The 26,270-nt window shown below is 36.5% G+C and overlaps 1 protein-coding gene and 1 pseudogene across 1 annotated transcript in view; one reads left to right on the top strand and one right to left on the bottom strand.

Moving 5' to 3' along the window:
- The window catches only part of MYO9A (myosin IXA), a 401,408-nt gene that overhangs the window by 260,259 nt on the left and 114,879 nt on the right, over positions 1-26,270 (bottom strand). The window contains exon 3 of the mRNA XM_077123892.1: positions 8,644-8,738. Within this exon, the coding sequence (XP_076980007.1) occupies positions 8,644-8,738 (95 nt within the window). The remainder of the gene's footprint in view (positions 1-8,643; positions 8,739-26,270) is intronic.
- LOC143652696 (glycoprotein endo-alpha-1,2-mannosidase-like) lies at positions 11,244-18,776 on the top strand (annotated as a pseudogene).

The following is a 26,270-nucleotide window of genomic DNA, read 5'->3' as shown; positions in this document are numbered from 1 at the left end:
CAGGATAGCATTGTTGATCCCATGGTGCCAGGGCCAGGCTCATCCCTGGGAGTCGTATCTCCTACACAGCCAAGAAGAATTTCACCCCTGGATATCATGTCCTACATAGGGGGAGGGCGATGATTTCATTTGCAGAATTAGGCTTAGAAGGAAAGGCCACATCTGAGCAACAAAAGAGGTCCTCTGGAAGTAACTCTCATCCCTACAGGGAAGCTTAGCTTCTCTACTACATACATAAGCTTCACAAGAGCAAGGTTCAAGATCAAGGGCTTGGCCTACTGATTTGGGTGTTCCCAATGTTTGACACAGTACCAGGGGGTTCCCCAGCAGTAAAGTTTAATAATTCCATATTTTTTCTTCTATCCTTTAAGGGACTTTGCCAAATCTTTGATTATCTGTTTAATATACTCTGGGATGTATTCAGGCATTACATTAAGCTATATAGAATTAAAAGCCTTCATTTTTATGCTGGGCTCCCTGTGTTTCTGTTGTTTAAATGATCTATCCAAACAGGTTGAGTTAGATTATATGCTACAGAAAATTTAGGTTCTGGACAAAATAAGCTTTTCTTCCTTTGGTCTAAGAAGTAGATGAGGTTCTAAATTATAATAGACACTATCTTCCTTAACCCTGTATTCTGAATTATCTTAATCCTGACCTGATCACCTTTCTCCTTATCTCTAAATACTAGATTATACATATATAAAGAGCCTCTCAAAATCCAGAAATAACAGTTACTACTCTGGACAAAATGTGACTGCTATTAAGAGCTTACAATCTAGGCCCCTGTTTTCTTATAAGTATTTTCTAAATGAGACCATATAATATTTGCTCTTTTGTTTCTGGCTTATTTTGCCTCACCAAATTTCCCACAGGTTCATTCACAATGTTGCAGGCTTCTCTGCTACTGCTTTTAAAATAATCAGTACTGATACTGTGAGTCATTAATTATACACCATGCACAGAACATCTGTATGTTGAGAATGTTCATGTTTCAAACATATGTTGTTTGGGTTTGATAATAAAAAAAAATCATTAAAAAAAAGTCCATGTTAAAAAAATTAAAATAATGAGTAGAGAAAAGAAAAAAGGAATAGATGAAGCAAATATTCCAAAATTTGGTACTTGTTGAATGTAAGGAGAAGTTTCTAGTACTACTCTCTTTTGAGTGTTTGATGTTTTTCATAATTTCTTTTCAAAATCTGTTCCCCAGCATACACAGGATGAATTATAGGCATTAAAACTTTACTCAGATGGCGGCAGTAACTGCAGCGGTGAGCCTCAATTAGAGAGGATGCTGGCCTGGGCAGGTCTCAGTGTGATCTATAGGCTTTGGTGGAGACGTCACCCGCACCGTGCCCAGTACCCCTCATCGAGCTGGAGTTGTACTTCCTCATCGCCCCGTACCTATGGGCAGGCCTGTGTCAGAGGGCAGTCCAGTTGCTGATGTAGGAGCTGGAGCAGTGTCAGTTGTTGCCAAAGAGGCTAGGTTGGGAGCTATGAGGAATTGGTCTTGTCCAATAAGCATGTGACTTCTGATCATCTGTTACAAATCTGTCAGCGCATTGGTGCCATGTTGGATAAAGAAATTCCCCACCTAGTATTTCAACAGTCACTTCTTGGTGCAGGAAGGGAGTCTTTGTTGCATACAGTAAAAGGTAACTTAATTTTAAGAAGCGTTCTGCTTTGTATTAATAACAATATAACAGTGAAATATTGTAAGCATTGTGGAAGAAAGGTGATATGTAATTATAAATCATGCTGTGGGCTATAAAATTCTCTGCAATTAGCATAGGACTTTAAATCTTATTGCATATTTTTTTTTTTTTTTTTTTTTTTTTTAAAGGAAAGACAGAGAGAAGGGAGGAAGGATAGAAGGAAGGAAGAGAGGAAGAAAGGGAAACATCTTTTTTAAACATTTTCTTGTTTTATTGTATTTTTGTTTCTCCGTTTTCGTTACATGGGCTGGGGCCGGGAATCGAACCGAGGTCCTCCGGCATAGCAGGCAAGCACTTTGCCCGCTGAGCCACCGCGGCCCGCCCTTTATTGCATATTTAATGGGTCTTTCTGCATTTAAAAATGATGAAGGTATAGATGTTAAGCTAAAATCCTGATTTATTCTGAGATATATTTGTTTTATCAATATGAATTTTTAATTTTCCATTTTGTAGCTCCATTATAACTTCATTGAATATAACTGCATATGTCTAATAAACTCTTCAAACGCTAGAAGTTTGAAGAGTTTGATATTTGGATTCTGAAAACCCCTTGTTAAGGGGAAGTAATTTTCTAAATTTCATAGCAATTTGAAAACAAGCAACACAAATGTACAACTGCATGGTTGTTTTTTCACCAATTTAATTTTTTCATTAAATTATGCGGCAGCAAACAATTGGTATTGCTTTTCTTTTTCTTTTAGCTTGGTATAAACTACTTAGACTATGTATATGTATATAATGTGGCTACACTCCTAATGAGTGGACTGTTGGTTCTTCTGGTTCTGAGTATACGGGAAGTTCACCCCATGATTACTTTTGTTAAGAGCTGCTGTGGGTGTGATGGTGCCTCTTAGGTGCACCACCAATATAAAGCTGTGACTGAGAAAGAGCAATCTTTCCTCTTGGTTCTATGCCAGACTGATTTTTCATCTTTAGTTGTTTCTTCATGCTCTATAACCATGCTATGCCGTGTCTTGAATCAGGAAACTGTTTGTATTCTTACACCTTCTATATTCCTATTTACTATGTAATTATTCTCTTTGAGGATGCTATGTAATCGTTACTCGGTAGCCTGTTTACCTACATTTTATTTACTTATGTCATGCTCAATGTAGTTGTTTTGTGATCAGCACTGCTCTAGAACTGATAGACCACAGAAAACTTGTTGATAAAAATGCAGCAAGCTGCCCTAGGGTAGGGACCATATTTCTCTATTTGTTTGGTACTACTGCCACAAGAGGATGCCTTGTAACTGCTTTGATCAAAATAGTGCTAACAAATCAGTTTACATAAAATGTAATATGCTGCTAGTTTGGGGCATCCAAGACTCAGTAGCGATTTAATATGATGCCTTCCCTCCCCTCCTCTTTCAATTGTGAAGGAGCTAATTTCTAACACAACATGACTGCTCACAACCTGTGTTCTGGTGCTTTCCTCCAACAGAGGAGAGGCCAGACATTCTTTTCTTGGTATATTTGCTAGTAAACTGAGGAAGGATGGACTTTGGAATTAGTATTCAGACTCAAAGATCTTACATATGTCTTCTTGTGTAAAGGATTGCCTATGATCCTAAATCAAGAAGAGAGCCCTTAATTTCGGTTTGTTAATACTTCTTATGGAGATTAAAGTCATGGTAGTTGTTCTAGCTTGCTAGCTGCCGGAAGGCAACACACCAGAGACAGATTGGCTTTTAATAAAAGGGGATTTATTTTGTTAGTTCTTCAGAGGAAAGGCAGCGAACTTTCCACTGAGGTTCTTTCTTGTGTGGAAGGCACAGGATGGTCTCTGCTGGTCTTCTCTCCTGGCCCCTGGGTTCCAACAACTTTCCCCAGGGTGACTTCTTCCTGCATCTCCAAAGGCCTGGGCTGAGCTGCTAGTGCTGAGATGAGGAATGCCAAGCTGCTTAGGCTGTGCTACATTGTACTCTCTCATTTAAGCACCAGCCAATTAAGTCAAACGTCACTCATTGCAGCAGACACGCCTCCTAGCCGACTGCAGATGTAATTAGCAACAGATGAGGTTCAGGTACCACTGGCTTGTGTCCACAGCAACAGAACTAGGTATGCTCACCTGGCCAAGTTGACAACTGAATCTAACTAACACAGTAGTATTGACTAAACTAATTTTTAAATGGAAGAGCTACTTTAATAAGTTATTAACTTAAGTTAAGAATTTTCATATAAAGTAAATTAAATTTTTCTTTTCAAAGGCATCCACTTTTGGAAAATTGGATCAGTTGTGATGCAGAACATTAACATTGTATGACATAATTTTGCACCAAAAAATAAAAATGTCCTTTAATGAGATTTGGAGTCAAAAGATTTGGTTTTATGGTACATCTCTACTATCTGCAGTGATCTCTTTAAAGGTCTAGAAACCTGAGCCTCAGTTACCTCAAGTGTAAACTGGCAATAACACCTACCTCACAGGGTTGTTGTAAGGATCCAAGGATGTAATGTAAAGCACTCTGTAATTCATAAAGTGCCACAAATATTTTAGTTGTGGTTGCTGCTGTTATATCTGAAATGTCTTAATTTTTTTCCTCCACAAATAGGAGGTCTATTAATAAGCCTACAGGGCTTTCTGTTAAAGTATATTAGTTGGTAAAACTGAGTAAAAGGTTTACTACAGTTTAAAAAAAAATTTATTCATAATCTGATAACAACTGATCACTACCCCCATGTTTTACAGTCAATGAACTTATTTCGTCAAGTACACCAAGCTCTTGTCATGGTACCACTCATTTGCTAATGACAATTCGTTTGCTGATAAGGTATTTTGCCACTTTTTCTGCTTGGCAAATTTTTAAAACCCAACATAAAAAGTCATTCTGTTCTGTGAAGTCTTCCACATTTATACTTCCAACACTACCCTTTTCTAATACTCTAAGTATGCTTTATAAATATCTGTCTTCCAAGAAAGACTATGAGAACTTTAAAATAAGGGAATATGTCTACATCTTTTTTATATCCTCAACACTTAGCATAAAGCACAGTACTCAAAATGAACTCTATAAATGCTTGCTTAATGAATGATAAAATTAAAGATGAAAGAGTTAAAACTGTGTAAAAACACTACTAATCAAGACAAAGATATTTGTTTAACCTTTTTAGGTATTCACTTAATATAGGAGAGTTTGAATTTCATTCATGGGAAAGTTTAATTTTTTTAGGTAGCCACTTAACATAGGAAAGTTTGGATTTCATTCATAAAAATGGAAAAATGATCATTTGCTATTACTAACTCACAAAATTGTCCTAAGAATCAGTGAATATATACAATAGGTTTTTTGTGAATTATGAAATAATATATGCAATTTTATCTGTTATTAAGTGCTCCTACAGCACAATCATAAATATTAGGAAAGAGAAGCATGACAATTTAACTTCATCAGTTTTATGAGTAAAAGTACTAATTATGGGCAATGAAACTTATCATTCAGAGGGATTTATCCTTCTCTTTTTTTCGCTTGTTTTTGAAAGAGCACAAAACAAGTAGTTGTGGTCCATAAAAAAAAATTTAAGTGCAGAAGCAAAACAATGAGACTTAAGCCTGAATAAAACAGCATTAAAAAGTACAATCTCACTCAATATACAGATGCAAAAATCATATAAACTAGCAAATAAAAACAATAACCAATTATATGTGTGTATATAGATATATCTGTCTATGTATGTATTTAAGAATGCAAGTGTTATGTGAGTATGCTTGTACTAACCAAGTGGGATTCTTTTCCAAGGAATGAAAGGTGTTTTTAATTTATTTTATTTTTTTTACATGGGCAGGCACCGGGAATCGAACCCGGGTCCTCGGGCTTGGCAGGCAAGCATTCTTACCTGCTGAGCTACCGTGGCCCAATGAAAGATGTTTTAATATGAGGAAAACAAAACAATTTCGATTAACAGAACTCATGATGAAATCATTAACTCCAAAGATGCCAAAAGACCTTAAAGAAAATTCAAAACCTGAGTATCGCAAAAACACTTAAAATAAAAATTGATGTTTTATTGCTTAACATGATAAAAATGCACTAAAGCCAGTATTTCACTTAATGGAAAAAAAAAAAGAAGCAATGACATTAAGGTCAGAAAAAGGCAAGAATGCCCATTATCTCTACCAATATTACCAATGGTTTGAGAGTATGGATTCAGACAAGATAGAAAATAATCAGAGATATAAGAACTGAAAAAGAAGAAGCAAAATAATGGATTTTTGCCAATATGATAATATACCTACAAAATGTAAGGCAAACAATAATAAAACTAATACAAACAATAAAATAATTGAGTAAGTTAACAAAATATAAAATTAATAAAAATTAATAGCCTTCATATATACACACAATAAGGAATTAGAAAATATAATGCAAGAGAAAACCATATTTATAATGGCAACAAAATTAAAATAAAATACTCTGTAATAAACACAACCAAAAATATATAAACACTCCTACAAAGCACAAAGTTCTCAATTATCCCCAAGTAAATATAAAAGTTTAACATTAGTCCAATAAAAATACCAATAAGTTTTTTTTTTCTGGAGCTAAACAAGTTTAGTCCTGAAGAATACATGAAAAAAATAAACACAGAAGAAATGCCAGAAAACTGGAGGAAGGGATGGAAGGAAGGGTGGACAAGGCAAAATCAAAAGAAAAAAATATGCTCAGCTTCATTCATAAAAAGAAAACAAAACTGGCATTTCTCATTTATCAGACTTGCAAAGAATATCAGAAGCTCAGCAACACATTCTCTGTTGACTAAACTATAAGCAAAGCATTATCATACATAGCTGATGGGAGTGAAAAATGGTACAACCCTTATGTAGGAAATTGTGCAGTGGCACACAAACTATATGTGGATTTATCCTTTGACAATGCTATCACATTTGCTAGGGATTTATCCTAAAGATACACTACTGTAAATATAAAATAACATATGTAAGATTATTCATTGCAGTATTACTAGAAATAGCAAAATTTTGGAAACCTGAAATATCCATCCATAGAAGAGGGAACGAATAAATTTGGATACAGCCATACAATGGAGGATTATGCAACTGTTAAAAAAATCAAGGGATATGAGTGATTTCCAGACCTTCTTTTCTTTTATGTTTAAAAAAGGCAAGGGGTAAAACAGTCTATATAATATGTTACCTTTTATGTAATAAGGACATGTTACTTTTTTTATTTTACTAAAAATAGCTACAAGTGGTAGGTGAGGATGAGGTAGAAGAGACAGGGATGAGACTGAGACTTCTCTGAGAATATCTCTTCATACAGTTTTGACCCTCTCTCAAACTGTTTAAAAATTAACAGAGAGTAAAAAGGGCTAGAGAAAATGCTGAGAAAAATAAGTACCTATTCACTTAAAGAATAATGAAGTACCTATTCACTAAAGAAATTGAGAGGTGCAGCCCCTTGGAGGGCAGTGTGGTGGTTTCACAGGAGGTTAGGGGTGGGTTTGCCATATGATCCTGAAACCCCGTTGCTGAAAGGAAGAAATAGTCAACTTACACATTTGCAGAATTTCTGAATTCTCACAAGCGGTGGGGAAAACAAAACGGACAGGCCAAGCCCTTGATCTTGGGGTTCACCCCTATGAAACTTATTCCTGCAAAGGATAGGCTGTCTACTTAAAATTATGCCTAAGAGTCATCCCGCTCCCAGCTGCAAATAACCTCTTTTGTTGCTCATATGCGGCCTCTCTCTCTCTAAGCCAATCCAGCAGGTGAACTTCCTGCCCTCCCCACTATGCAGGACATGACTCCCAGGCATGTATATCTCCCTGGCAATGTGGGACAGAACTCCTGGGATGAGCCAGGACTCAGCATCATGGGACTGAGAAAGTCTTCTTGACCAAAAGAGGAAAGAGAGAAATGAGACTCAATAAAGTTTCAGTGGCTGAGAGACTGCAAACCGAGTTGAGAGAGTATTCTGAAGGTTATTCTTACACATTATATGGCTATCCCTTTTTAGCTTAAGGTGTATAGGAGTGGCTAGAGGGAAGTACTTGAAATTGTAGAATTGTGTACCAGTAGCCTTGTTTCTTAAAGATGATTATATAATACAGCTTTTACAATGTGACTATGTGATTGTGAAAACTTTGTGTCTGCTGTTCCTTTTATCCAGGGTATGGAAAATTGAGTAAAAACTATGGGTAAAAATAAATAAATAATTGCAGGATAAGGGGTAAAATAAATTGGGTAGACAGAAATACTAGTGGTCAATGAGAGGGAGGGATAAGGGGTATGGGATGTATGAATTTTTTCTTTTTTCTTTTTGCTTCTTTTTCTGGAGTGATGCAAATAATCTAAAAGATGATCATAACGATGAAACCACAACTATGTGATAATACTGTAAGCCACTGATTGTACACCATGTTTGGACTGTATGTGTGTGAAGATATGTCAATTAAAATATTTTTTTAAAAAAAGAATATTGTTGGCACAACCACAGAATTCTGACCATGACTGTATAAAAAAGATAGTTGTAATAAAATTAAAATAGTAACAGTATTACGGTTAAACAAGAGAATGAGGATGCTTTTAGGCAATAGAGCAATTAGGGGTACTATATGTTCAATTTACTTAAAAATTTTTCAGAACCATGCTCTACCAACTGAGCTAGCCGGGTCAAAAAAAAAAAAAATCTTTTTCAGAAGAAAAGGGATGATGCATAACATAGAGAAAGAGATGACGCAAACTGTCGACAATTAGTATACCTTGGTTAAGAGTGTCTGAATGTCACATTATTCTTAACTTTTCTAAGGTTGAACTTTTGAGAATAAAAAAAAAATGAGGGAAATTTTTTAATACATTTACATCAATGACTCTATACTCAATGAAAAGCAAATAGAGTCCAGGGCATATGATGGAGCAATTAAGAAAATGTAAGGATACCCCAAAGCCCAAAGTAACTCGTACTTACCCAAGAACAGTGCCTGTTTCCTGATAATTTACTTGAATAAACTTGCCAAAACGACTTGAATTATTATTATGAGCTGTCTTTGCATTTCCAAAAGCCTGTCAAAATAAATATTTCTCATTAGTTTCATTTAGGAAGAAAATCGGGAAAACCCAGCTTAGGTCAGCGCAAAGAGACAACATGCTAAACAAACAGTCGAAAAATAATTCACTGATATCAATAGATTCAAATTCTGGTCAGGCAAAATTTTAAAGAAAAACTAAAACTTAAAATAACACCAAATACCTTTCATTTTATGCTATTCAGCAAAACCAATCTTATTTTAAAAAATTAATGCTCATTGATGTGCAGATTTCTCTATCACATTTCAGAGTCACCACAATTTCTGAATGTACAGTCAGTTCTATTAATTACAATTAATTACATTTTAGAATATTAAAAATGAAGTGAAGTTTCATTACATAAAATACTATAATGATTTAAAGCAAGCTACAGTATTCACTAAAATAAGAATAAAATCTATAAGCTTCCTCAATTGTTACACAAGGCATGTACCATAAATGGAATATTACATAGCAATAAAGATAAAGTATGGGTAAAGAAATTAACACCAATGAATCTCAACCACTATGCTAACAGGGAAAAAAATGAGACACAACAGTATATATATATATATATATATATATATATATATATAAAACATATTTGTATGTATATAATATATATTCATATAATTTCCATTATATAAAATTATGAATATATATGAAATTCTAGAAAAGGCAAAATTAGATAACAGGAAGCAAACCAGAGGTTGCCAGGGAATGGAGGTAGGAATGGGAACTGTCTACTAAGGGGACAAGGAAACTATCTGGAATGATGAAAATATGCTTTTGCTTGATTATATAACAGGGATTACATGGGTGAAAACATCTGTCAAAACCCAGCTGAGAGACAGTGATTATATACTTCACAATGTATGGTTTGTATGGTGTGTGAATATATCTCAATAAAACTGCATTTAAAAAAAACCCAGGTGAGCAATACGTTTTAAATAAATACCTTTTATTCTGTTATATCTCAATAAAATAGATTAAAATTTTTTAAAAGCCACTATCTTAGCTTAACCTGTTCACACTATATTTGAAGAAACAAAGTAGAAAAAAGAAATGCCTGCATACTAAAGACAGAGTTTTATCCTCCTGTCATAATGATCTCATGGGAATGGTGCCATCTAACTCCAAAAATTTAAACTAAAAGTTTACTCAACACTTTCTGAATGCAAAGCCATGTGCTGGAATAACACAGAGGAACATGCATGAATGCTTGTGTGCACACACATACCCACAAGGCAGATTGAAGTGGATGCCCCAACAACTGCATCTCTACTCCAGTAGTTTTCAAAGTGTGATCAAAACTAATACCTTGATGAGCATTACCTAACAACTTGTTTGAAATGCAAATTTTAGGCCCCATATGACCTACTGAATCAGAACTCTGAGGAAAGGGCCCAGCAATCTGTTTTTATAACTCCTTCAAGTGGCTGACATGCAACCTAAGATTTGAGAACCACTGATTTTCCACTGCATATGCATTTAAATTTTTATGACACTATACTTGATAAATATTAAGAATAAAATTATTCGTTAGTAGCAGCAACTGGATATACTATGAATATCTAGGATCTACCGTACCTAAATAATAAGATGAGCCCAACTCTTAAATATTTCATTAGGCCATCTGTGAGCTAAATACACTATCAAAAAAACTTGAAACTGGCTTTTTTAAATGACTGGAATGGTTTCTCCATTCTGCCCTTTACCATTCAACCCTTAGCAAGTTTTCTGAAGGAATTTAGAAAAGCAACAAAGCACAGGTTGATGAAACGTAGAAACGTTGGTGGCACCAAAATAAATATTCACTTAAATAGCAAATGCTTTAAAAAAGACTTTAAAGACAGATTAGAAAATAAGAAATATGGATGTACTATTTACTACCCCTATTCACATGAAAGTTCACTTCTGAGGTTAATAAATGCTACAAATGACAGAAATCAAACAGAAGCTTTCCGGACACTGAAGATGGCGGCTTCGTAAGGTACGCGCGTCTTAGTTCCTTCTCCAGAGCAACTACTAGGTGACCAGAAGCAGTGTAGAACAGCTCCCGGGGCCACGGCAGGGACCAGACACACAGCGTACCCCAGTCTGGACTGGCTGGACCAATTGCAAGATTCCGCTGCGGTGAGCTCCCCGAGCGACGCGCACTTCCCCGGGCCGCGGCAGCTGGCGGCTGGTGCCCCTCCCTCCCTCCTTCCCGAACCAGCTGAGAGTATCGGACAGGCAAGTTCCCCAAGCCGTAGCGGCCGGCGGCCAGCACCCCTCTATCGCGGGCGGCTTCCCGGACCGGCTACGAGTCTCGGATCAGCGAGTTCCCCAAGCCACGGCAGTCGGTGACGGCGCCCCTACCCCACAGGCGGCTTCCCAGTCTGGTGGCGAGTCTCGGATCAGCAAGTTCCCCAAGCCGCGGTGGGCGGTGACCAGTGCCCCTTCCCAACAGGTGGCTTCCCAGTCCGGCGGCAAGTCTCAGATCAGAGAGTTCCCTAAGCCATGGCAGCCAGCAACCGGCGTCCCTCCCCAACAGGCGGCTTTCCTGTGCGGCGGCGAGTCTCGGATCAGCAAGTTCCCCAAGCCGCGGCGGCCGGCAGCCGGTGCTCCTCCCCAACAGGCGGCTGCCCGTAGGGAGAGAAGGGAGTCTCCGACAATGGCAGGGACTGGGTACAACCAAACACCAATAGTGGCATTAATAAAGGAGCCACAACATCTTTTGCTGGTGGGACCCACAGACAGACAAGCACCACATACTGGGCAGGATAAAAAAAAAACAGAGCCCAGAGACTTCACAGGAAACTCTTTCAACCTGCAGGGTCTCACACTCAGGGAAATCTGATTAAATGTCCAGATGCCAGCAAAATAACAAATCACACGAGGAAAACTGAAGATATGGCCCAGTCAAAGGAACAGACCAATAGTTCAAATGAGATACAAGAGCTGAGACAACTAATTCTGAATATACGAACAGAAATGGAAAACCTCCTCAAAAACCAAATCAATAAATTGAGGGAGGACATGAAGAAGGCAAGGGATGAACAAAAAGAAGAAATGGAGAGTCTGAAAAAATAAATCACAGAACTTATGGGAATGAAAGATACAGTAGAAGACATGAAAAAAACAATGGAAACCTACAATGGTCGATTTAAAGAGACACAGGTTAGAATTAGTGAACTGGAGGATGGAACATCTGAAATCCAAAAAGAAACAGAAACTATAGGGAAAAGAATAGAAAAATTTGAGCAGGGGCTCAGAGAATTCAATGATAATATGAAGCGCACAAATATACGTGTTGTGGGTGTCCCAGAAGGAGAAGAGAAGGGAAAAGGAGGAGAAAAACTAATGGAAGAAATTATCACTGAAAACTTCCCAACTCTTATGAAAGACCTAAAATTACAGATCCAAGAAGTGCAGCGCACCCCAAAGAGAATAGATCCAAATAGGCGTTCTCCAAGACACTTACTAGTCAGAATGTCAGAGGTCAAAGAGAAAGAGAGGATCTTGAAAGCAGCAAGAGAAAAACAATCCACCACATACAAGGGAAACCCAATAAGACTGTGTGTAGATTTCTCAGCAGAAACCATGGAGGCAAGAAGACAGTGGGATGATATATTTAAATTACTAAAAGGGAAAAACTGCCAACCAAGACTTCTATATCCAGCAAAACTGTCCTTCAAAAATGAGGGAGAAATTAAAACACTTTCAGACAAAAAGCCACTGAGAGAATTTCTGACCAAGAGACCACGTCTGCTAGAAATACTAAAGGGAGCACTAGAGTCAGATACAAAAAGACAGAAGAGAGAGGTATGGAGAAGAGTGTAGAAAGAAGGAAAATCAGATATGATATATATAATACAAAAGGCAAAATGGTAGAAGAAAGTATTACCCAAACAGTAATAACACCAAATGTTAATGGACTGAACTCCCCAATCAAAAGACACAGACTGGCAGAATGCATTAAAAAACAGGATCCTTCTATATGCTGTCTACAGGAAACACATCTTAGAACCAAAGATAAACATAGGGTGAAAGTGAAAGGTTGGGAAAAGATATTTCATGCAAATAACAACCAGAAAAGAGCAGGAGTAGCTATACTAATATCCAACAAATTAGACTTCAAATGTAAAACAGTTAAAAGAGACAAAGAAGGATACGATCTACTAATAAAAGGAACAATTAAACAAGAAGACATAACAATCATAAATATTTACGCACCAAATCAGAATGCCTCAAAATACGTGAGGAATACACTGCAATCACTGAAAAGGGAAATAGACACATCTACCATAATAGTTGGAGACTTCAATTCGGCACTCTAATCAATGGACAGAACATCTAGACAGAGGATCAATAATGAAACAGAGAATGTGAATATTACATTAAATGAGCTAGACTTAACAGACATTTATAGGTCATTACACCCCAAAGCAGCAGGATACACCTTTTTCTCAAGTGCTCATGAATCATTCTCAAAGATAGACCATATGCTGGGTCACAAAGCAAGTCTCAACAAATTTTAAAAGATTGAAATCACACACAACACCTTCTCGAATCATAAAGGAATGAAGTCGGAAATCAATAATAGGCAGAGTGCCAGAAAATTCACAAATATATGGAGGCTCAACAACACACTCTTAAACAACCAGTGGATCAAGGTAGTAATTACAAGACAAATTAGTAAATACTTCGAGGCGAATGAAAATGAAAACACAACATATCAAAACCTATGGGACGCAGCAAAGGCAGTGCTAAGAGGGAAATTTATTGCCCTAAATGCCTATATCAGAAAAGAAGAAAGGGCAAAAATTCGGGAATTAACTGTCCACTTGGAAGAACTGGAGAAAGAACAGCAAACTAACCCCAAAGCAAGCAAAAGGAAAGAAATAACAAAGATTAGAGCAGAAATTAATGAAATTGAGAACATGAAAACAATAGAGAAAATCAATAAGACCAGAAGATGGTTCTATGAGAAAATCCACAAAATTGATGGGCCCTTAGCAAGACTGACAAAAAGAAGAAGAGAGAGGACGCAAAAAAATAAGATCAGAAATGGAAGAGGAGACATAACCACTGACCTCACAGAAATAAAGGAGGTAATAACAGGATACTATGAACAACTTTACGCTAATAAATACAACAATGTAGATGAAATGGACAAGTTCCTAGAAAGGCATGAACAACCAACTTTGACTCAAGAAGAAATAGATGACCTCAACAAACCAATCACAAGTAAAGAAATTGAAGCAGTCTTTCAAAAGCTTCCCAAAAAGAAAAGTCCAGGACCAGACGGCTTCACATGTGAATTGTACCAAACATTCCAGAAAGAATTAGTACCAACCCTGCTCAAACTCTTCCAAAAAATTGAAGTGGAGGGAAAGCTACCTAATTCATTCTATGAAGCCAACATCACCCTCATACCAAAACCAGGCAAAGATATTACAAAAAAAGAAAACTACAGACCAATCTCTCTAATGAATATAGATGCAAAAATCCTCAATAAAATTCTAGCAAATCGAATCCAGAAACACATTAAAAGAATTATACATCATGACCAAGTAGGATTCATCCCAGGTATGCAAGGATGGTTCAACATAAGAAAATCAATTAATGTAATACACCATATCAACAAATCAAAGCAGAAAAATCACATGATCATCTCAATTGATGCAGAGAAGGCATTTGACAAGATTCAACATCCTTTCCTGTTGAAAACACTTCAAAGGATAGGAATACAAGGGAACCTCCTTAAAATGATAGAGGGAATATATGAAAAACCCAGAGCTAATATCATACTCAATGGGGAAAAATTGAAAACTTTCCCCCTAAGATCAGGAAGAAGACAAGGATGTCCATTATCACCACTGTTATTCAACATCATGTTGGAGGTTCTAGCCAGAGCAATTAGACAAGCAAAAGAAATACAAGTCATCAAAATTGGAAAGGAAGAAGTAAAACTATCACTGTTTGCAGATGATATGATACTATACGTTGAAAACCCTAAAAAATCCAGGGCAAAACTACTAGAGCTAATAAATGAGTACAGCAAAGTAGCAGGTTACAAGATCAACATTCAAAATCTGTAGTGTTTCTATACACTAGCAATGAACAAGCTGAGGGGGAAATCAAGAAACGAATTCCATTTACAATTGCAACTAAAAGAATAAAATACCTAGGAATAAATTTAACTAAAGAGACAAAAGACCTATACAAAGAAAAATACAAGAAACTGTTAAAAGAAATCACAGAAGACCTAAATAGATGGAAGGGCATACCGTGTTCATGGATTGGAAGACTAAATATAGTTAAGATGTCAATTCTACCTAAACAGATTCAATGCAATACCAATCAAAATCCCAACAACTTATTTTTCAGAAATAGAAAAACCAATAAGCAAATTTATTTGGAAGGGTAGGGTGCCCCGAATTGCTAAAAATATCTTCAGGGAAAAAAAACGAAGCTGGAGGTCTCATGCTGCCGAACTTTAAGGCATATTATGAAGTCACAGTGGTCAAAACAGCATGGTACTGGCATAAAGATAGATATATCGACCAATGGAATCGAATAGAGTGCTCAGATATAGACCCTCTCATCTATGGACATTTGATCTTTGATAAGGCAGTCAAGCCAACTCACCTGGGACAGAACAGTCTCTTCAATAAATGGTGCCTAGAGAACTGGATATCGATATGTAAAAGAATGAAAGCGGACCCGTATCTCACACCCTATACAAAAGTTAACTCAAAATGGATCAAAGATCTAAACATTAGGTCTAAGACCATAAAACAGTTAGAGGAAAATGTAGGGAGATTTCTTATGAATCTTACAATTGGAGGCGGTTTTATGGACCTTAAACCTAAAGCAAGAGCACTGAAGAAAGAAATAAATAAATGGGAGCTCCTCAAAATTAAACACTTTGTGCATCAAAGAACTTCATCAAGAAAGTAGAAAGACAGCCTACACAATGGGAGACAATATTTGGAAACGACATATCAGATAAAGGTCTAATATCCAGAATTTATAAAGAGATTGTTCAACTCAACAACAAAAAGACAGCCAATCTAATTACAAAATGGGAAAAAGACTTGAACAGACACCTCTCAGAAGAGGAAATACAAATGGCCAAAAGGCACATGAAGAGATGCTCAATGTCCCTGGCCATTAGAGAAATGCAAATCAAAACCACAATGAGATATCATCTCACACCCACCAGAATGGCCATTATCAACAAAACAGAAAATGACAAGTGCTGGAGAGGATGTGGAGAAAGAGGCACACTTATCCACTGTTGGTGGGAATGTCAAAGGGTGCAACCACTGTGGAAGGCAGTTTGGCAGTTCCTCAAACAGCTGAATATAGAACTGCCATACGACCCAGCAATACCATTGCTAGGTATCTACTCAGAGGACTTAATGGCAAAGACACAAACGGACATTTGCACACTAATGTTTATAGCAGCGTTATTTACAATTGCAAAGAGATGGAAACAGCCAAAATGTCCATCAACAGACGAGTGGTTAAACAAACTGTGGTATATACATAGATGGAATATTATGCAGCTTTAAGACAGAACAAACTTATGAAGCATGTAATAACATGGATGGACCTAGAGAACATTATGCTGAGTGAGACTAGCCAAAAACTAAAGGACAAATACTGTATGGTCCCACTGATGTGAACCGACATTAGAGAATAAACTTGGAATATGTCATTGGTAACAGAGACCATCAGGAGACAGAAATAGGGTAAGATAATGGGTAATTGGAGCTGAAGGGATACAGACTGTGCAACAAGACTGGATACAAAACCTCAGAAATGGACAGCACAATACTACCTAATTGTAATGTAATTATGTTAAAACACTGAATGAAGCTGCATCTGAGGTATAGGTTTTTTTTTATTATTTTTTATTTTTTATTTTTTTCTATTATCGTTTTATTTCTTTTTCTGTTGTCTTTCTATTTCTTTTTCTAAATCGATGCAAATGTACTAAGAAATGATGAATATGCATCTATGTGATGATATTAAGAATTACTGATTATATATGTAGAATGGAATGATTTCTAAATGTTGTGTTAGTTAATTTTTTTAATTAATAAAAAAAAAAACCCAGAAGCTTTCCCTGTTATTTAACCTAGCCCTCTGTAGAACTTTGTGTAAACTCATCGGGATCATTTTGAGAGGCAAGAAAATGAAATAAAAGGCACCCAAATTGGAAGACAAAAAGTAAAACCTTCCCTATTTGCAGACAACATCATCCTATCTATATAATACAGAAACATCTACAACTTTCCCTATTTGCAGACATCAACCTATAATATAATACAGACACATCTACAACAAAGCTCCTTGAGCTAATAAACAAATTCAGCAAAGTGGCAGGGGAGCACTAGATCACCATCCAAAAATCAACAGTGTTTCAATACACAAGCAATGAACAATCAAAAGAAGAAATCAAGAAAAAAAATCCATTCATATTAGCGACTAAAAGAATCAAATATCTAGGAATAAATCTAACCAAAGATGTAAAGAATTTATATACAGAAAACTTCAAAACATTGCTAAATCAAAGAAGACCTAAATAAATGGAAGGTTATATCATGTTCATGGATTACTGTTAAGATGTCAATCCTACCCAAAGCATTTTATAGATTCAAGGCAATCCTAATAAAAATTCCAACAACCATCACTACAGAAATGGAAAAGTCATTTAACAAATGTATATCAAAAGGTAAGGGTCCCCAAATAGCAAAAGCCATCCTGAAAAAGAAGAAGGAAGTGGGAGAACTCACACTTCCTAATCTTAAATATTTTTACAAAGCCACAATAATCAGAACAATATGGTACTGGGAGGTAGTGGTGGTTGAGTTTGCTGGCTTTTGGTATACTCCTGGCACTGGCCAGGATTCTCAGACCTTAATGATACAGAAATCCAAAATTCAATGATAAATATATACTTTAGAACCATCCAGTCTAGGAGCATTGAACATCCAAGAATTATTCATGAGGAAGACATAATGCCCCAAATGACACTGTCTCCAGCTTCTACCTTGAGTTGGGAAGTTACAGCTCTCAGAATTCTTCTGTGATAGAACCTCTTATGAGACAAATGCACTCAGGTTCAATAGGTGTACTAGCTCTGTCTTGTACCCAACTGATTCAAATGAAGATGGAGAACCTACTGATGACTTGGTGCTGACTATTCTGGATAAACTTTATAAATACAATCTGAAAGATATGAAAGACCCGTATAAACGGAAACATGAATAGGAAGACTCAAAATCGCAAAAATGGCCATTTTCCTCAAATATCTCTTTTCACACAGAACCATACAGTAATCAAGATGGTCAAAACATGTACAAAAATGTCAAGTACATTATATGCAAATATGGAAATCATCCAGCTTTTACAGGTACAAGACTAAAACTGGCAATGCTCTTCCTATGTTTTATGTCTATGATTCCTATATTTAAAAGCCAGAAAAATAGGTCAAATTGTTAACGTCTTAGGGTCTCAGAGTGTTAGCAATTCTTCTTATGTTAGGATGTTTACTGTATATCTAATAGAAGAAAACCATAAATATGAAATTCTTCACAGTGGTTTTGATGGAATTTATACATATTTCACCATAAATGGTTTTACTTATGGCTTATCACATCAGTACTGGGCTGATCTACAACACTTTTTGTGATAGCTACAACTGAATATTTATCCCAAGTGTGGGCCCACGATACATAGATAGCACATCCATCTATAGAACACTCACAACAGTGGAAACCGAGTCAATGGGCAGTATTACAAAGGAATGCTGCACACACTTCAGGCCCACTCCAGTTTAATTTCTATCACCTCTTTTAATGAGTGGCATGAAAGAACTCAGACTGAAAGAGCAGTTCCAAAAAGAAACAGTAATATGGTATATTTGGACTACCAGACTCATAAACTAAGTCTTTATCTGGAACTAACTTGCAAGTGGTTTGGAAAATACAGCAAGGAAAGATTTATGCATTACCTCACCAGCTGCCTATTTCTTAATGCACTGATTAAAGTTTAAGAATTACTTAAGCCATCAAATTGCAATACATTCCTTTGTTTAGAATTATGGAAAGAAAACTGTCATTATCAGTATGAAATGTTACTGTTATCTTTGATAAAAATATGCATTCTTCAGAAGAGACAATGCTAACACTGTTAGACTTCACAAGGTGTATGCCCTGAGGAAATATCTGAGAAAAAAGTTGGGCAAACAACATTTCCTACAGCATAATTTGCTGCATTTCTGACTGATACTGAAATTCTGCTTTGATGGCAATTTTATTTTGATTTCACAGTAGCTAAATGGCTGTGTTCGCACACAGTAAAATCCTCCTTGTGTTCTGGGACCAAAGAAAGAGGACTGCGTATATATTTGGTATATTAACTGAGAATAAAGACCAAAAAAACTAATGATTTTGTGACAGTGTTCATGCTTCATTTTTAATATTTTTTCCAAGTAGTCAATCATCTTTACTGTATTAGAGTTCAGGCTATGGATAACTCTGCAATGATGAAACTTTAATGAAAAATAAAATTATATATATCTTAAGCCATACTGTGAACCATATGTTAGGAAGTCCTGCTTTTGCACAGCACAGTGCTTCAAAATTTGCAAATTTTTGGTTACCTACATTTTTGAATGTTTAGTGTTTCCAACTCTACTATGCTGAATTCCAGATTTTACATGCTTTAGAAAGTATTTCCATAAAAGTCAGTGACTGGTTCTCAATAATAAGGAAAACATATTTTGTTTCACAATTATCACAAATGTATAATGGCCAAAAAATTTAGTTATCTTCTTTAGGATAACTCGTCAATTTTTGATATATTTAATGTTAATCAGAAACCAGCTATTACATAAGAAAGAAAAACTCATAGAGTTCTGAAGTACATGAGTAAAACACTGGTAAAACTGAAGGGAACTATAGACGTTTCAGCAATAATAGTGAGAGACTTCAATATACCACTCTCCACTATAGATGGAACAACCAGACAGGATAAACAAGGATATAGAGAACCTAGACAATGTGGTAAATGAATTAGACCTAGTAGACATACACAGATCATTGTATACCAAAACACCAGGATATACATTCATCTCTAGTGTACATGGAATGTTCACCAGGAAAGATCATATACTGGGACACAAAATGAGTTTTTATAAATTTAATAATATTGAAATTATCCAAAGCACTTTAACTACAATGCAATGAATTTGGAAATTAATAATCACCAAATGTATGGAGATTAAACAGCACATTCTTAAATAATCAGTGGTTCAAAGAAGAAATTGCTACAGAAACTGGTAAATATCTGGAAGTGAATAATAATGAGAAAACAACATATCAGGACTTAGAGGATGTGGCAAAGGCAGTGGTAAGAGGGAAATTTATTGCCCTACATACCTATATTAAAAAACAAGAATGAGCAAACATCAAGGACTTAACTGCTCACCTGGAGAATTTAGAGAAAACAACAGCAAAGTAACCCCAAAGCAAATAAAAAGATGAGAAATAATAAAGATTAAATAAGAAATAAACAAACTGGAAAATAATAAAACAATAGAATGAATCAAGAAAACCAAAAGTTGATTCTTTGAGAAAATCAATAAAAATTTTTAACATTTTTTATTGTGAAAAATAACATGTATACAAAACAGCAATAAATTTGAAAATCAAAAAAATTGATGGACCCCCTAGGCAGACTGAAAAAGAAAAAAATGGGAGAAGATGGAAATAAACAAAATCAGAAATGGGAATGGAGTCTTCAGCCTGGATCCTGAAGAAATTAAAAAACGATAAGAAATACCATCAACATACATATGCCAACAAACTAGACAACTTAGATGAAATGGACAAATTTCTAGAAATTCACGAACTACCTATTATTCTACTCTAATTTAAGAATAAATAGAAGATCTCAACAAACCAATTACAAATAGAGATTTAATCAGGTGTCAAAAATCTCCCCACAAAGAAAAGCCAAGGACCAGATGGCTTCATAGGGGAATTTTATCAAACATTTCAAAAAGAATGAACACAAGTCCCTTTCAAACTCTTCAAAAAAACTGAGGAAAGAGGAACACTACTAGGCACTGCAATGGTGGCTCAGTGGCAGATTTCTCACCTGCCATGCCAGAGATCCAGGTTCGATTCCTGGTGCCTGCCCATGCGAAGAAAAAAAAGGAATACTACCTAACTCATTTTATGAAGCTAACATCATTCTAACACCGAAACTGGATAAAGACACTACAAGAAAGGATAACTACAGACCAATCTACCTAATGAACATAGATACAAAAATGCTCAACAAAAGTCTAGCAAATCAAATCCAATGACAGATTAAAACAATTTTATATCATGATCAAGTGGGGTTTAAAACAGGAACGCAAAGGTTGTTCAACGCAAAAAAAAATCAGTGTAATACAGTACATGAACAAATCAGAAGGGAAAAATCACATGATCCTATCTATTGATGCTGAAAAAGCATTCAACAAAATACAGCAACAGTTCTTAAAAACACTTCAAAAGGTAGGAATCAAAGGAAACGTTCTCATCATTAAGGGCATATGTGAAAAACCCATGGCCAATATTATATTTAATGCATGAGCAACTAAAAGCATTTCCCCTAAGATTTGGAACAAGACAAGGATGCCCACTGACACCACTATTATTCCACATTGTACTATAAGTCCTAGCAAGAGCGATTAGGCAAGAGAAAGAATTGAAAGGCACTCAAATCAGAAATGATGAAGTAAAATTTTCATTATTTGCAGATGATATTATCCTATACTTAGAAAACCCTGAGAAATCTATGGCAAAGCTAATTAAACTAATAAACAAATTCAGTGAAGTGGGAGAATACAAGATTAATGTACAAAAATCAGTAATGTTTCTAAATGTAAACAATGACCTAAGTGAGGACACAATTTAGGAAAAAATTTCATTCACAATAGTAACCAAAAAAAATCAAGTATCTAGGAATAAGCTTACGCAGAGATATCAAGGACTTGTACACAGAAAACTACAAAGCACTACTAAGAGAAAGCAAAGAAAACCTAAATTGATGGAAAGACGTTCTATGCTCAGGAATAGAAAGGTTGAATGTCATAAGATGTCAGTTTTACCCAAACTGATCTTCAATGCAGTACCAATCAAAATTCCAAAAACCTACTTTGAAGATTTGGAAAAGCTAGTTATCACATTTCCTCAGAAGGTAAAGAAACCTTAAATACCTAAAAATACCCTAAAAAAGAAGAAGGACTATGACTTTAAAGCTTCCTATAAAGCCATACTGGTGAAACAATATGGTCCTGGCACAAACACAGAAGTACTGACCAACAGAATGGAATCGAGTGCATACAGACCACCAAATCCATGGACAAGTGATCTTCCATAAGGTCCTAAACTCCACTGAAACTGGGTCAGAATAGTCTGTTCAATAAATGGGCATAGGAGAATTGGATATCAATAGCCAAACAATGAAAGAGGACCCCTTACTTACACCCTATACAAAAATTAATTCAAAATGGATTAAAGATCTAAATATAAAGCCAGTACCATAAAGCTACTAGAAGAAAATGCAGGGAAATATTTTAAACATCCAGTAATAGGAGGTAGCTTCTTAAACTTTATACCAAAAGCACAAGCAGAGAAAGAAAAAATAGACAAACAGGAACTCTTCAAGATCAAGAGTTGCAGTGCCTCAAAAGAATTTGTCAAAAAGGTGAAGAGGCAGCCAACTGAATGGGAGAAAATATTTGGAAACATATTGGACAAAGGCTTGATATCCTGTGTACATAAATAAATTATACACCTCAAAAATAGAAGAACAAACAACTGATAATAAAGTGGGCAGAGGATATGAATAGGCAATTTTCTGAAGTACAAATATAGTTGGCTAAAAAAACATAGAGATGGTCATTTTCATTAACTATAATGGAAATGCAAATCAAGATGACAAATGAATTATCACCTTACACCTATAAGCATGGCTGCTGTTACACAAACAGAAAACTACAAATGTTGGACAGGGTATAAAGAAACTAGAGCATTTATTCACTGCTGGTGGGAATGTATAATGGTGCAGCTGCTGTAGAAAGCAGTTTGGCAATCCTCAGAAATCTAAATATTGAGTTGTCCTATGATCCACCAATATCACTTCTCAATATATATCCAGAAGACCTGAAAGCAATGACACGAAAGACATTTGCACACCGATGTTCGTAGAGGCACTATTCACAACTGTTAAGAGATGGAAACAAAGTGCCCATCAACAAACAAAATGTGGTGTATATAAGATGGAATACTATATAGCAGAAAGGCAAAATGAAGTATATGACAACATGGATGAAACTTGAAGACACAATGCTGAGTGAAATAAGTCAGACACAAAAGGACAATGTGCTGATTTGAAACTGTTATGCACCCCAGAAAAGCCATGTCCTTTTCCCAATCCAATCTTCTGGCCAGACCAATTTCTTAGGGAGGAACTTTTGGTCAAGTTGTTTCCACGGAGATTGACCAGCTCAATTATGGGTGTGAGTTTTTGATTACATTATATCCCCAGAGACAGGCAAGCCCAATTATGGATGTGACCTTTTGATTTGATGGAGATGTGATTCTGCCTATTAAAGACAAGTCTTGATTAGTTTACTGGAATCCTTTAGAAGGGTAAACATTTTGGAGAAAGCTCAGGGCTGACACAGAGAGTGACAACTGGATATGCAGAAAGAAAATGTACTTAGGGGAGCTGTTTATAAGCAGAAACCAAAGGACCAGCAGACACCCACTATATGCCTACACAGCTGACAAGAGATGTTCTAGAAATCACCAGCCTTTCTTGAGTCAAGGTGTGTTTATCTGGATACCTTAGTTTGGACATTTTTAGAGCCTTAGCTCCGCAAACCTGTAACTTAATAAAGCTGTATGTGTATCAGCTGGTATTTCCCTGGAACTTTGAAAAACTCTGTGATACCTAAGACCCAGAAATGGAGTGCTACAGCCCTGAAAGTTACCATAGCTATTTAATAACAGTTAAAGTAACATAAAAAGAGATTAGGACTCAATTACAATTAAAAATAAAACTGGTCGCTGCAGTGAGACCCCCGAGCGGCGTGCGATCTCCCGATCAGCGGCAGCTGCGGTGGTCCGAGCTACTCCCTCCCCCCTTTCCGGGCCGGCTGAGAGTATTGGAGAAGCAAGTTTCCCAAGCCGAGGCAGGTGACACCCCTCTTTTGCGGGCGGCTTCGAGTCTCTGCTTCGAGTCCGCGGATACGAGTCTCAGATAGGAGGGCTATCCAAGCCGCGGAAGCCCCCCCCCCCACGGGAGGCTTCCTGGTCCGGTGGGGAATCCCCCAGGCCCGCTGCGGCCCGCAACCAGCCACAGGGTCCCCTCAAGCCGCGGCAGCTGACGCCCCCACAACGCGCGGCCCCTGAACCAACGGAGAGATTTGGATCCGAAAGCCCCAGGCCACGGAGATCGGTGACTGGGGGAGACCCATTCCAAACACTTGAGACAAACGTGTGCCACGTGCGCCACGTACTGGGCAAGATAAGAAAAACAGCTCCCAGAGATTTCACAGAAAAATCTTACAACCTTGCTGGGTCCAACACCCAGAGAAATCTGAATAAATGCCCAGACGCCAGCAGCAGAAGATAACTGTCCACGCTCAAAAGATTGAGAATATGGCCCAGTCAAAGGAACAAACCAATAGCTCAAATGAGACACAAGAGCTGAGACAACTAATCCTGAATATACGAACAGAAATGGAAAACCTCTTCAAAAATGAAATCGATAAATTGAGGGAGGACATGAAGAGGACATGGGCTGAACATAAAGAAGAAATAGAAAAACTGAAAAAACAAATCGCAGAACTTATGGAAGTGAAGGATAAAGTAGCAAACATAGAAAAAATAATGGATGGTTACAATGATAGATTTAAAGAGACAGAAGATAGAATTAGTGATTTGGAGGATGGAACATCTGAATTCCAAAAAGAAACAGAAACTATAGGGAAAAGAATGGAGAAATTTGAACAGGGTATCAGGGAACTCAAAGACAATATGAACCGCACAAATATACGTGTTGTGGGTGTCCCAGAAGGAGAAGAGAAGGGAAAAGGAGGAGAAAAACTAATGGAAGAAATTTTCACTGAAAATTTCCCAACTCTTATGAAAGACCTAAAATTACAGATCCAAGAAGTGCAGCGCACCCCAAAGAGATTAGACCCAAATAGGCGTTCTCCAAGACACTTACTAGTTAGAATGTCAGAGGTCAATGAGAAAGACAGGATCTTGAAAGCAGCAAGAGAAAAACAATCCATCACATACAAGGGAAACCCAATAAGACTATGTGTAGATTTCTCAGCAGAAACCATGGAAGCTAGAAGACAGTGGGATGATATATTTAAAATACTAAAAGAGAAAAACTGCCAACCAAGACTCCTATATCCAGCAAAATTATCCTTCAAAAATGAGGGAGAAATTAAAACATTCTCAGACAAAAAGTCACTGAAAGAATTCATGACCAAGAGACCAGCTCTGCAAGAAATACTAAAGGGAGAATTAGAGTCAGATACAAAAAGACAGAAGAGAGAGATATGGAAAATAGTATAGAAAGAAGGAAAATCAGATATGATATATATAATACAAAAGGCAAAATGTTAGAGGAAAATATTATCCAAACAGTAATAACACTAAATGTCAATGGACTGAAATCTCCAATCAAAAGACATAGATTGGCAGAATGGATTAAAAAACAGGATCCTTCTATATGCTGTCTACAGGAAACACATCTTAGACCCAAAGATAAACATAGGTTGAAAGTGAAAGGTTGGGAAAAGATATTTCATGCAAATAACAACCAAAAAAGAGCAGGAGTGGCTATACTAATATCCAACAAATTAGACTTCAAATGTAAAGCAGTTAAAAGAGACAAAGAAGGACACTATATACTAATAAAAGGAACAATTAAACAAGAAGACATAACAATCATAAATATTTACGCACCGAACCAGAATGCGCCAAAATACGTGAGGAATACACTGCAAACACTGAAAAGGGAAATAGACTCATATACTATAATAGTTGGAGACTTCAACTCACCACTCTCATCAAGGGACAGAACATCTAGAAAGAAGATCAACAAAGAAATACAGAATCTGAATATTACTATAAATGAACTAGACTTAATAGACATTTATAGGACATTACATCCCACAACAGCAGGATACACCTTTTTCTCAAGTGCTCATGGATCATTCTCAAAAATAGACCATATGCTGGGTCACAAAGCAAGTCTTAACAAATTTAAAAAGACTGAAATCTTACACAACACTTTCTCGGACCATAAAGGAATGATGTTGGAAATCAATAATAGGCAGAGTGCCAGAAAATTCACAAATATATGGAGGCTCAACAACACACTCCTAAACAACGAGTGGGTCAAAGAAGAAATTGCTAGAGAAATTAGCAAATACCTCGAGGCGAATGA

This window comes from Tamandua tetradactyla, chromosome 12 (assembly GCF_023851605.1).
Source record: "Tamandua tetradactyla isolate mTamTet1 chromosome 12, mTamTet1.pri, whole genome shotgun sequence".
Taxonomy (NCBI): Eukaryota; Metazoa; Chordata; class Mammalia; order Pilosa; family Myrmecophagidae; genus Tamandua; species Tamandua tetradactyla.
This window is presented reverse-complemented; position numbering and strand designations above follow the sequence as displayed.